The 12,081-nt window shown below is 44.0% G+C and overlaps 1 protein-coding gene across 3 annotated transcripts in view; it reads left to right on the top strand.

Moving 5' to 3' along the window:
- Positions 1-988, top strand: part of POU2F1 (POU class 2 homeobox 1) — a 123,611-nt gene extending 122,623 nt beyond the window's left edge. For all 3 annotated transcript variants that reach the window (XM_068423421.1, XM_068423412.1, XM_068423429.1), the window contains one exon: positions 67-988. In XM_068423421.1, the coding sequence (XP_068279522.1) occupies positions 67-377 (311 nt within the window). In that variant the 3' untranslated portion in view covers positions 378-988. The remainder of the gene's footprint in view (positions 1-66) is intronic.
- The last annotated feature ends 11,093 nt before the right edge of the window (positions 989-12,081 follow it).

Genomic DNA, 12,081 nt, shown 5'->3' with positions numbered 1-12,081 from the left:
GGCACATTTTGCATTATTGCTTACTGCTAATGTTATCTCCTCCCTGCTCAATTTTCCCTTCTTTAGCTCTTGCATCTGGTGGCTCTCTTCCAATAACATCACTGGATGCAACTGGAAACTTGGTGTTTGCCAATGCCGGAGGTACTCCTAACATCGTAACTGCCCCTCTGTTCCTGAACCCTCAGAACCTTTCTCTGCTCACCAGCAACCCGGTTAGCTTGGTCTCTGCAGCTGCAGCCTCCGCAGGGGCCTCTGGACCAGTCGCCAGCCTTCACGCCACCTCCACCTCAGCTGAGTCCATCCAGAACTCTCTCCTCACGGTGGCCTCTGCGAGCGGGGCCGCGTCCACCACCACTACTGCCTCCAAGGCACAGTGAGCCGGGCTGAGCTGTGCTGCCAGCAGCCTGTTTCACTGTGCGGTGGGATTGGCTGCCGGCGGGGTTTATAAACTGAAAATGTGATGGGCATCCTCTCGCCGTGTTGCTGGGGACAAGGGAGAGAAGGAAAAATAGAAAAAAAAAAAAACAAAAGCAAAACAGGAAGGATTTAAAGCTGGGACAGACATTTGCCTAATTTTATAATAAACACTGTCTTTTCAGGATCGCTTCATGGATCGGAGAACTTTCTAACCAAAAATGTAAAAAAAACAAAAAACAAAAAAACAAAAAAACAGAAAAAAAGTGAAAGGACTACTTATCATTTCCAGCAGTCACAATGACAAGTTAAGGTGGGTTATCAGCTCAGACATAGGAAGGGGATTTCCTGTTTCTTTTTGGTCTGAATATCTTTCTTTTTTAATTATCGTTTTATAGGTCTGTTGTACAGGCCATTATGTCATACAAGGTGTTTATAATCGTATCAATCGTGTTGGGGGTTCCTTTCTTAACTGGTACAATTTAGGCAGGCCTGTATTACTGGTGTATCTCTATTATTATTATTATGATTATTATTATTATTATTTTTATATATATAGTTTGGACGCGTTTGTCTTTTGCTCCTGGATTATTTTCAGCGAGCTCCCACACCATGGGGGGGAGGGCGGGAGGGTGGAGTGGAAGAGTGGAGCACAAATAGACTTTCTGTCCTAATTAATCTTCTGGGAACGTTCTGAACAGTTTCCTCATCCTTGAATTTGTCTAATGGTTACTTATAGGGGTCAGAAGAATTAATCTTCATCATTTGCGCAGGAAGCTCAGTGTAGCAGTAGAGATCATTGTGTGCAAACTTCCAGACTGGTCTGTGCTTTTTAAGTCGAGTTGGGAATTCGTTCCGAACCGCAGTTCTCCATCTCACAATTATTTAGACAAAATGGCCAAATTCTGCTCTTAGCCCTGTGTGCACGGTTCCTTTTTACTCCAGAGAGGGGGATTTGACCTCCCAGGTCTAGCTTGTGTGACATACCGATGGCTCTTCTGTTCTAGTGATTTGATTTTGCTGTTAAGAGCATACATAAATATTGAAAAAAAATCGGGTTACCCCAGCTAATTGGCAGTGTGTAAAGCAGCATTTACAGCCCTAGATTCCAGACAGGTGAATCGGTACAGGATTTCAAAAGGTCAGATTCTCCCTATTTATAGCAAAATTCCTTTTCCGTTAATTCTGACGCTTCCAACATTGTATTTAGAAAAACTTTCTAGTAAAAAAGTGCTTCTGGCTGCAAAACGCAGAAGCCGACGATACGAGAACAGAAGGTACCGTTGTTATGCCGACACAGTAGAGCTGACTCCGGGGCTTTGCACATACCTGGGTGATCTCGTGTAGTCTCTGAGCTGGGATGCTGGTAGCCGTGTAAAAACGGCAACAAGCATCTCTGACCAGAGCACCAGGGCTTGCCTGCCACTGTAACGACCTTTTCAAGGTCGATTCTGATCCGTGTAGCAAAGGGTGTGTACGTGGATGAGGAAGAGTTAACGAACTGTACAGAAGTTAGATCCGTATATTCTTAAATATACAATCTAGTACCTGAACCAAAAAAAAAAAAAGATTTTTAAAAAGAGAAGACTGGATCACTGCAATGCAGTTCACTTTGAACTTTCCATTCCTGATGGATTTAAAGGTTTCTGCCATGTGTATAAAACTAAATTACTTGTAGCTAGCAAGGGTATTAGAAGAGTCCCTTTCCCCCCGCCCCCTTTTCTTTTGTCACCGGAGAGTCCTAAAACAATGAGCTGATGCAGCTATGTTCATTTTGTTGATGATTCAGGGGGATCATGGAGTTCTCATCCAAGATCCAGAAGGCAGCAACTTTAAACTCTACATATGCTTTGGTTTGTGACCTGAGCATGTGGGATTTGCGTTTGCACTCAAGTGGCAGAACCCCTTATCTCTCCCCCCACCACCGTGTTTTTTTGCTCTGTTCATCTCTAACTCTCCACCTTCCTGTTTTACTGAATATTTAACCCAGTTATCCCCAAAACTTCAAAACTAGTGAACTGCAAGCAGGGAAACTAACAAATGTCCGTCCACCGTTTCTAATGTGTTTTTGATTTTTTTATGTTTTATTTTTTTAAAACTAAGCTTGAACCAAAGTCAATTTCTAGCAAGCTGCTGTACTAATGGACTAGTTTGTATAAGTGCAGTTCAGATGCAGAGAGGCGATAGATGCTACTGACAATTTCTTTTTCATTTGTCTTTTGTTTTTATTAATTTTATATAAAAGTTGCTGCTTGTTTTTAATCTTGGTTTTTTTTTTTTGGTTGGTAATTTGTGTTATCCTTGGGGCAGACTCTTAACTTGATTTTAATTTGTTTTTCTGTTGTTTGATGTGTAAATAGAATGGCAATGTCAGGGGATTGTTAATCCAACAGGTCCCACCCTCATCCCACCAGTAAGGATAAATCCAAGTATTTTTGATGTGTCTTTATGACTTCAGGCTGTGCAGGAGACTTTGAGGGCTATGAATAATACTGCAGAAATGGAAATGGCCCACAGTAATAGCTTCAGAGCAGTAAAAGGTGTAGCTGTGTGAGTTCAGGGAGGTAGGGAAGAAGTGGAAGAGGAGATGCTGGTACTCACTGTGTTGGTCTGGAGGCCATAGCACGGCCTATGGTTTCTACCAAAGGAGTGCAGGTCCCTGGGTCCTGTGTTCAGTGAAGTAAGAGGACGGGGAAAACTGCAGCTATAGCGTTCGTTGCTGACTCTGAAAGTTCCTGCTTACTTTCACGCCTGTGCAAAAATAGGATTTATCAGGAAGCCTTTTTGGTTAAAGGAGGGATACTACCGGTCTTTTCTCCGATGTATCCTCTGCTCCCTAAGGGTTTTGTGGTGGGGTGGGGATCATGATCCATGCATATATCTAGGAAACACAAAGAAAGGTGGGCCTTAAATCAGCGGAAAATCCTCTCTCCACAGTTCAAAGAGACTGTGCCATTAGCTGTCTGAATGAGTTGTCATGTCCCATTCTTGCTGGTTTGTGGTTGGGAGAGGGTCTGAGAGTACATATCTGGAACACTAATGCAGCTTGGATGGTTTATTTATTATAAAAATCTGCTTTTTTTCCTGACTACCTTTGCATTGGTCACATGGCTTTGGTGTGAGCACCTTATACCCCCTTACCCTCCTCCTCTCTACCCCATCACCCTCTCTGGGGCCCAGATTCCAGGGAATTTCTTAGCAAGTCTTTTTCTGAGAGAAACTGGAAACTCAGAGTAGTCACATATCCAGAAAGGGCTTGGTTTTGCTTGCAGAAGCTGACGGAATACCCAAACAGCACATATCCCACGGCGTCCATGACCAGTGTGCTCTGACTCATTGTCCTAAAACATCCTAGTGACTCTTGCTCCTGGAGCCTGCTTTTCATCCCTAGCGGTGTTTTGTCTCATGGATGCTGGCTACCTCCAGTGGTTAGGTGAAAGATGGAATCAGGTTGGCAGCGGGTGTGCACCAGCCTACTTATAGTGCATATGCTCCTTCAGAGCATGAAAGGAATACGAGATCATATACTACAACTTAGCGGGTTTCTTTTTTAAATCATGATCATGCTGACAGCAGAAATTGATACATCTGAAGAGAGACAATAACAGTTGTATACAGACCTAATAAATAGGATCATGGTCTGAGTTCATGGGTATTGAAAATGGAGAATTGTTGTCCCAGTACACACTGGGATATTCATTGTCACAAACTTGCCAACAGACCAGGACATTTATTTAGCAAACAAATTTGATTTTTTCCTCCAATGACACAAAGTTAGCTCTCTGATTCCAGTATCAGTGGCTTCATATGTTGAACAGAGATGATTTTCTGTTACATGCTCACAGTCTTGAATCCTTACTGTTCTTTTTAGGGGAAGATTTTCTGTGCAAATGTTCATTTCTAGACAGTCTTCTGGCTGTATGCTGGTACATTTGCTCCTGTATTGATTTGTCAGCCAGGACCAGAAGGAATTTCATAGCTTGTTAGAAAAGGATAATAGCATCTCTTTTTCAGAGCTCCATGTCTCTCTATTTAAAGATGTGTGGGTTGCTTTTCATAGTTGCAAGCATGCCAAAGGACATATGTAGGAAAAGAGAAGGTGAAAAACTCTCTCATTATAGCCAAGGACAGTTAGCTCAAAAAGCAAGAGATTTACAGAGACACGAATACAGATATGCCCTGAAGGTCTAGAAGACCAATTTAGGAAATGGCTTCAGGATGAGGTATTGTAGGCTGGTGATGAAATTTTTTCTGATGTTAGAAAAATGTATTCCAGTTTGGCTTTAGCACACTTGATCTCCTCAGAACGCACTCTCTGTAGTCATCATAGAATGATTCATGAACAGCTCATAGAAAGTAGACACAGATATGGCTGCTTACAAGAGTCACATCTGTCTATTTAAATCTCCTTAAGAGGATTTATTTGGTTTCTGAGTTACTCTGCAGTATGTGTTAGTCCAAATACATTTTATCATGTCGCTCTGAGATGGTGTGTATGTGCATGCACTCAAAAAATTTTTGGGGAGATACCATGCTTGTTACGTGCACAGGTACCTGATTTTTAGGAGATTTTTTTTTTTCCCCAGCCCCTGGGCTAGTGTTACTTCAGTTTTTTGTTCTTCTTTGGGTAACTTGTGATGACACATCATAGTTCCGCTGCTTCTTATGGTCCTCTGCTTCGATAAATACTTGCCGAAACACAAGTTAAATTGCATTGACAAAGCCACTTCACCATGAATGGGAAATCTGTGCTTGGCTGAACTAGCAAGAAGAACATACTTGGAAGTTAGTTGGATCTTCATGTATGAATGTGCTGCTGCTGTTGCTCAGTAATTTTGTTTGAGTGCTAATGAGGTTACCCTGTAAGAGAAAACTAAAATGCCAGAACATTAAGAGGAAGACAGATATTCTGATGGCTTGAATTATGGACCTTTTAGGACATCAGAAGCTTCAAGTTTGAATTTTATCTGTAAATGAATAGGCTGACAAAGAGATTCTCAATGAAAATAGTATAGCTCCTGATGTATTTGGAGTTAGGGTTGTCATTTGTTGCACCTTTTAGCTTAATAAGGGGGATGACAACACTGAGCAGAGAAGCTATCAGCTGATTTTAACACACAAGAACAAATGTTTTCTCGTAGCACGACAGCTTTTCATTTGAGCAAGAGCAATTCACTGCCTCTACTTTTACCCCTTCTTTTCATTTTACATACTTTACAGTGAGCATTAAATGTCAAAAAAATTCTATACTTCTGATCTTTTGGTATCTTCCCAAAATCTTTTAGGATAATTAATTCCTTCATAGAAATAACCAGTTTTGCTCAGGGAGCAGTGAGAGAATGGCTGTTACCAAAATACATTAGAGAAAATTCTCTGTGTGCATCCATGCCAATGACTGTGTGAGTAATAGAAAATGTGTTGTGTTTTTTTTTACTTCTCTTGGAACTATAACCTAATGTTTTGGTTCCTTCTAATGTTTAAATGTCTCTTCTGTAAGCCTTGTGGTGTGCTTTGGCTCAGCACACGTTTCTGCAGTTGAGTTACTGAAGGAGACAGCCGTGTTAATTCTTCAACTTTGTGCACATTCCTGCAGAGCAACATTCTTTAAAATAGAAATTCTCTTTCATTGTTATAAATGCAGCAGAACACCTATTACAGGTGGAACCATACCACAGATACTAAACCAAAGCAATATCTGATTTACCTTAAATATCAATAGATATTTTCTTAGATAAAAATTTACTTTACAAAATCATCTTAGAGAGACAACTATCTTCTCCTGGACATTAGAGTGTTTTAGGACAGACAAAGCAGTGCGTCTGGTCCAAACTTCCAATGATACTTGATTTTAAACCAGAAGTTTAAAATGTAGATCTATTTATTGCCGTGTTATCTTTTTAAAGAGTCACTATTCTTGTTCTGCCTGGAATGGTTAAATGATGTTTATGCACAGGGTGTGGGTACACCTGTTGGATGTACACCTGACTGTTGCCTGGGGTGGAGTGTTACCACTCTGTAACCCACTGCCCCCCCTGCTGGGTTTATGGCTGTCAGTCCTCACATAGCCACCTCAAATTCCTATGTATTTTTGCAGCTAATACCTCTTTTTACTTCTCCCTCCCTTTCCAAAATACTATAGCAATGCAGAATTCAAGAGACATACCTTGCAGAGGTTCTATTCTTTTCAGTCGTTATATCTCACTCCTGTGAGTCTTTCTCTTCTTTCCAGTGAGGAGACCCCTAAAATACTTTAAAGAGTTTTGGCAGAGACGGCTTTGTCATAAAGTTATTGACTCACAGTTTGCAATTTCTTAAAATGTTCGTATTTTTTGCTCTGTGATCTGAACAGTACCTGGTTCCCTGTATGTCAGCGCAAGTAGTTTCAGTGCTTTTGGGATGATGGAAAGAGGCGATTCCTGTACTTGCATATCTTCACAGACAAACACACACAGAGTAACGTGTGAAAATGAACTTGATCTTTTTTTTTGGCTTATCTGTCTTCATCGTATCTGTCTGCCACTTCTCCCAGGACACTCTTCGTGGGTACGTGCTCTGAGCTTTTACCCCTGTGGGATGCTGTTAGAAGGGTGTGAGGAAGCTTGCACTGGAACTACAAATAATTTAACTGTGGGAGAAGGGAAAAGACACCTTTTAGTTGAGTAGACAGATAAGGTCAGGATGTAGAACGTATCAGGTACTTCTTTTCTGACCAAATTCCTAAACCGAAACAACTACTGGGCTTTGTCTTGGGGCTGCTTTTAGCTCCGTCTGCGATACACCCTGCTAAGAACTGTCCATAACTGGAATCATCTGGGCCCCCTCCCTCCTCCCCTCTCCCTCCTTGTTCCTTCCCCTGTCTTCCCTCAGTGAAAGGTAGCACCATACAGCTCTGAGAACAATACTTGTGGGTAGCAGCTGGCTTCTGGCACCTTCATAAAATACCTCAGCATAGCTTAGCATTGTCGCAGAACTGGTTTTAAACTGAAAAAATCAGAAGAGAAAAGCAAACTTTATAAATAGTGGAGATAATTCTAGCTGTAGAGTTTAGTTGAACTGATGTTTATTATGATTGATAAACATGATTATGCTGTATGTATTTGAGATCCTGTTTATAGGTTACAACTTTATAGGGTCGGGTGGGGGTGGGTGGATGTTGGGGGCAGAGAAGGGGGTTGACTGTGTTAGAAGGAAAATGTTTGCTCATGAATTTTTTTCCTTGTATCTGTCTTGCCAAAGGAAACATTTTGTCGCTCCTGGGTTTGGGATTGTTGTTTGGTTGGTTTATCTGTGGTCTAATCTGCAGCACAGCACGTGGTGGCATGCAGGTTACTGATTGGGTTGCTGTTCAGGGTCCTTTCGAGTGTGCGCACACTCCCCTCCCTCTTGACCTTTCCTTGCCCTTCGCTGGGATCTAAAGATGAGGCACCGCGTATCCGGGAGGCTCGGGGGAAAGACGATGGCTGTACTGGGTTAGAATCAACCTAGGTGGTGTAAATCCATTTCAGTTAGTTGGGTTGCTCCAGAGCTGAACTGGGTCCGTTGTGTCTACCTTCGGGGAGGGAGAAGAATGGTTGTCGCATCTTAATCTATCTGGGAGAGCAAAAGTGAAACAGGTTCCTTTTTATCCCCCTTGTCTTGTTACTGAATGTAGGGCTTGTAGTGCTTGATAATAGGTGGAAAACTTTTTAAACACTTCCTTTTCTAATAGCAATGCTAATCCTGTCTAGACCAAAAACTATGAAAGAAAAAACCAAACCGAGAAGTGAAAGCTAACCTACTCCTAACACCTGGCTGGTGTGCCTGAAAGGGTTGAAATACTGTGAGACAGTCGTGGGAGAGGAGCTTTGAGGGGTTGTTGGCGAGGGAGTGGGTCGTTCTCCTGGCAGATGTCTTGGTGTTGCGGTGGGAGCAGCAGAAGAGCGAGTGGTTGTTGCCTTGGGAGAGTGTTGCAGCCCCGTCCATCTGGACCCCAAGGCTCCCCTCTCATTTCCCTTCAAGGCCGAAGGAGTTGAGGGGGAGGAGGGGAGGGGTGCGTGTGTGTGTGTGCAAGCGTGTGTGCCTGGCTGTGTGTGGTGATCGAGAGGTGGGTTTCTAAAGGAGCTCGACTCCACTGGGTCAGGAGAATTCCCAGTGGCCTCGTAAGGAACCAAAGGCACTGATAAGTTGTCAGCTCTGCTGTTCTCAGAGCAGGTCAGAGGAAAAGCTGGGTGGGGTTTTTTTGAGCTTGGGGTAAGTGTCCCTTTCTGTAAGGACCTCATCTCTTGTGGGTACTCCCACCTTTTCTGCACAGAGTTGCTGTGGCTTTGTGAAGACAAACGGTGTGTGGGGCTGGCCCAGTGCTGCAGGTCATAGGCTGATGTTGGGATACAGTCAGGGAAAACTGTTTCTTTCCTTCGAACGTGGAAGCAGTGTAGTCCAAGGTCAGAGTCTGTTCAACAGCTTTTGCATATGGTCTCTCTCTTAAGGGAGGGACCTTGAAGACTCCTTTCTTTGCTCCCCAAAGTAGCCTTGTGCATGTTCATGTATCGTGCTATTGGGCTGAGTTGTTTTATCGGTGAACTTGGTGAGCTCTTGTGAAGAAAGGGAGGGAGGAAGGGGAGGAGGTGGGTTGTCCAGCTACTCTTCCTCCGGACGCCAATCGGGTTGCAGAACTTCACTGAAAGCTTTACTAATAGAATTGTTGTTCTGACATTATGTAAAAGTGGTATTAATATTGTGTGACTTTTCAAAGAGCTAGTTAGATTTATAGGTAGGTAATAGGGATATTGAAGAAATGACTTCTCAAAGAAAAGAGCACTTGGAACAAAAGAAGTGGAAAACAAGGTGTGCTTTAAGGAAAACAAATCTGAGGAAGGAAATGAAACAGCTTGTGGGAGGCGAGGGAAGATGATACCCTTTGGCGTTCCTTAGTGCTGCTGAGGCTCAGCCCCAGAACTGGAACATACCCCCTCTGCCTTATTTCATCTCTCTACCAAACAGGACATTGTCAAGTAGCTCAGACCAAAATGCTGATCTGTCTTGAAACTGTGTCGGTCTGCTGGTGAATATTCTCCGGCAGAGCTTTACATTAAACCATAAGATACTTAATTTATCACGTTAGCTTCCCCTTTCCTCCCCAAATTCTCTTATCTGTTGTAGGCCCCACTTCAGGATTCATACTGCCTTTGCTGAATTTTGTAGTGGCAGCTACGTATTCCCTGAATGTGATAACGTTGTGTGTGGACAAAACCGGCATGTTGCAGTGCTACAGAAATCTGAAATTATTAAACAGAAGGAATCCTAAGACCTTGGACATGGCATGTCAGGGGGCAAATCGCGGAGGTCGCACAACCCCCTTGAGAAACAATTTAGGAACGAGAGCACCTGTGACAGTGTCCTGAGAACAAGGCAGTTGAGACAAAACCTTTATTCTTCCCCCATTCATTCTCCATGTGTCGGCCTCTGTGACCCTGGTGCTCCCCGCACCAGAGCGAGTCCGAGGGGAAAACGCAATGCGAAAGGCGTGGAGATCGGCGCTGCTCCCCACCCGTTCCCGGGGAGCTGGTCTGGGCCTCTCTGCGAGACGGGGAAAGGAAGGGATCGCCGCAGAGCCGCCCGTGGGTGGTTTGAGGAGGTCTGGAGCAGCGCTGGTCCCCGCGGGGCACCTCGCGTGCCAGCGGTCTGTGGGAAGGACCCGGGCAGTAGCTTCTTCGTCCCCGCCAGTGCCGTTGTTCCATTTCCTTCCTCTGTGGTAGTGTCTAAGGCTAGGTGTGAGTAGGTGTGGGGTGTTTATCCGCCACAGGTACAGGAGCTGTCGTATACCTCATTTCTAACTCGTAACCGAGTAACTTGCTTTAACTTTCTCCAACCCTACAGAGTTGCCAAGTCTGCCCTCCCTCCTTTGATTAACACTGAACTCTGGCCTATAGCACCCCGTGACCTGCAACCTGGGGAGTGACCCCCTAACGCCTCTGAATGTCGCTGCTTAAAAGCTACTGCAAAATGAGGGCAAATTGCAATCATCTTATTTCCTTTGGTTACAAGGGGTCCTCTTGATTAGTCTGTGAATATCCACCCCCTCCCCTCCACTCTCCGCGGAAAAGGGCCGCCCGCGCTGCCTTTCCCCACCCTGGGGCAGTTGCCCCACTCCGGGGCCCGGAGGCGCTCTCAGCCCAGTGCTGCCTACACGCTACTCACTTTTTAACATGACCAAAAGAAAAAAAAAAAAAAAAGAAATCTCCAAATATTTAATTTTCTTCTTTATTATTTGACAATCCTGTATCCCTTCCCCACTCCCCTGCCTGGCCAGAAGCTGCGTCCTTAACCCGGTCCATCTTTATTTGAATGTAGTTCCCCTACACCCATGGGAAAGAGAAGCTTTGTCAGGTCACGGTGGCTGCTATAAGTCGGGAGGGGGCGGTTTCTTTGTTTTGTTTTGTTCTTTTAAAATTTCCAGCCAAAACCAAAGATTTCCTAATGATTGTATAAACTCAAAACAAACAAACAAACCAAAGACAAAGGGCGTCTTCAGCACCAAGCCCACCTGTGAGGCCGGCCTGGCTGGGGCGAGGGCCGGCTGCCAGCCTGGAGGGGCCAGCCTGGGCCCCGGCCCCAGGGGCTGCCCCGGGAGAGGGGGCCTTGCCTGGGGACCCCCTCCGAAACACCCTGGGATGAAACTCGCCACCCCGGGGCGAAATCCGGGGCGCAGGCGCTGGGAGGGGGCGGCCGGGGGCTTCGCAGGTGGGTTGAGGAGCTGAAGACTTGGGTGCAGGATTGGCTGCTCTGCTGGGTGCTTTAACCCTCTGGGGGCTGGGTGATGTTGATTAATACACGCTGAGGTGCACTTCTGAGCTTCCCCCCTCCCCCCGTCACTGCTTGGAAGAGGCTGTCCTGTTGTGAGAAATCCCTGAAAGAAGAAGAAAAAGAAGCAGCTTTTCATTTCTCTTCTAGTTCCTTTTTTTCTAGATTTCTTTTATTTTTGCAGCACCACTGTGCAACTATGCATTGTATTTCTCAACCTTTTATGCTAGGTAGATGCCTGTGACTTTTTAACTTTTGGGGGGGGGATTGCAAATGGAGGAACTTTTTACATGGATCTTTTTAATCTCAGTTGATTGGGGGGTGTTTGGTTCTAGGGTCATACAAGCTCTATCCCAAAGCAAAATCCAAATGTTAATATTATTAGCCTGATGCAGATACCAAAGATAATTTCTTTCCTGCAGAACCTTAGACTTGTGTATTAAGTACGATTACCCAGCACTTGCATTAGTCTAACCTCAGTAATTCCAAAGCTTAGATGTATATTTTGGTATATTTCTGGGATATTAAAAAATTGTCGTTTAAATTCTTGTTTGTTTCAGTGTAATGCTCTTAAAGTCATAGCATGGAGATAACTGAACTTGTCCTATTCTTAGTAGTTTGAAATAATAGTATTTTTGTATGTTTTGGGTGTGTCTATGTATGTATTAACATAACAGTTTTCACTGCCTAGGTGTTCATAAATTTAAAAAAAAAAAAAGCAACTAAGGGTTTTTAAACTGTACATAATATTCCGTGAGGAATTTCCACCAGACTGCCAATTTGGATCGCATTTTCACTGACGGCCGCTCCCAACTGGGATTCTTTCTTTCTTTTTAAAGAGACAGCATGTTCTTTTTTTTTCCCCGTTCACCTGAGGTTCTTTCTCAG

This window comes from Nyctibius grandis, chromosome 2, assembly GCF_013368605.1.
Source record: "Nyctibius grandis isolate bNycGra1 chromosome 2, bNycGra1.pri, whole genome shotgun sequence".
NCBI classification, from domain to species: domain Eukaryota; kingdom Metazoa; phylum Chordata; class Aves; order Nyctibiiformes; family Nyctibiidae; genus Nyctibius; species Nyctibius grandis.
This window is presented reverse-complemented; position numbering and strand designations above follow the sequence as displayed.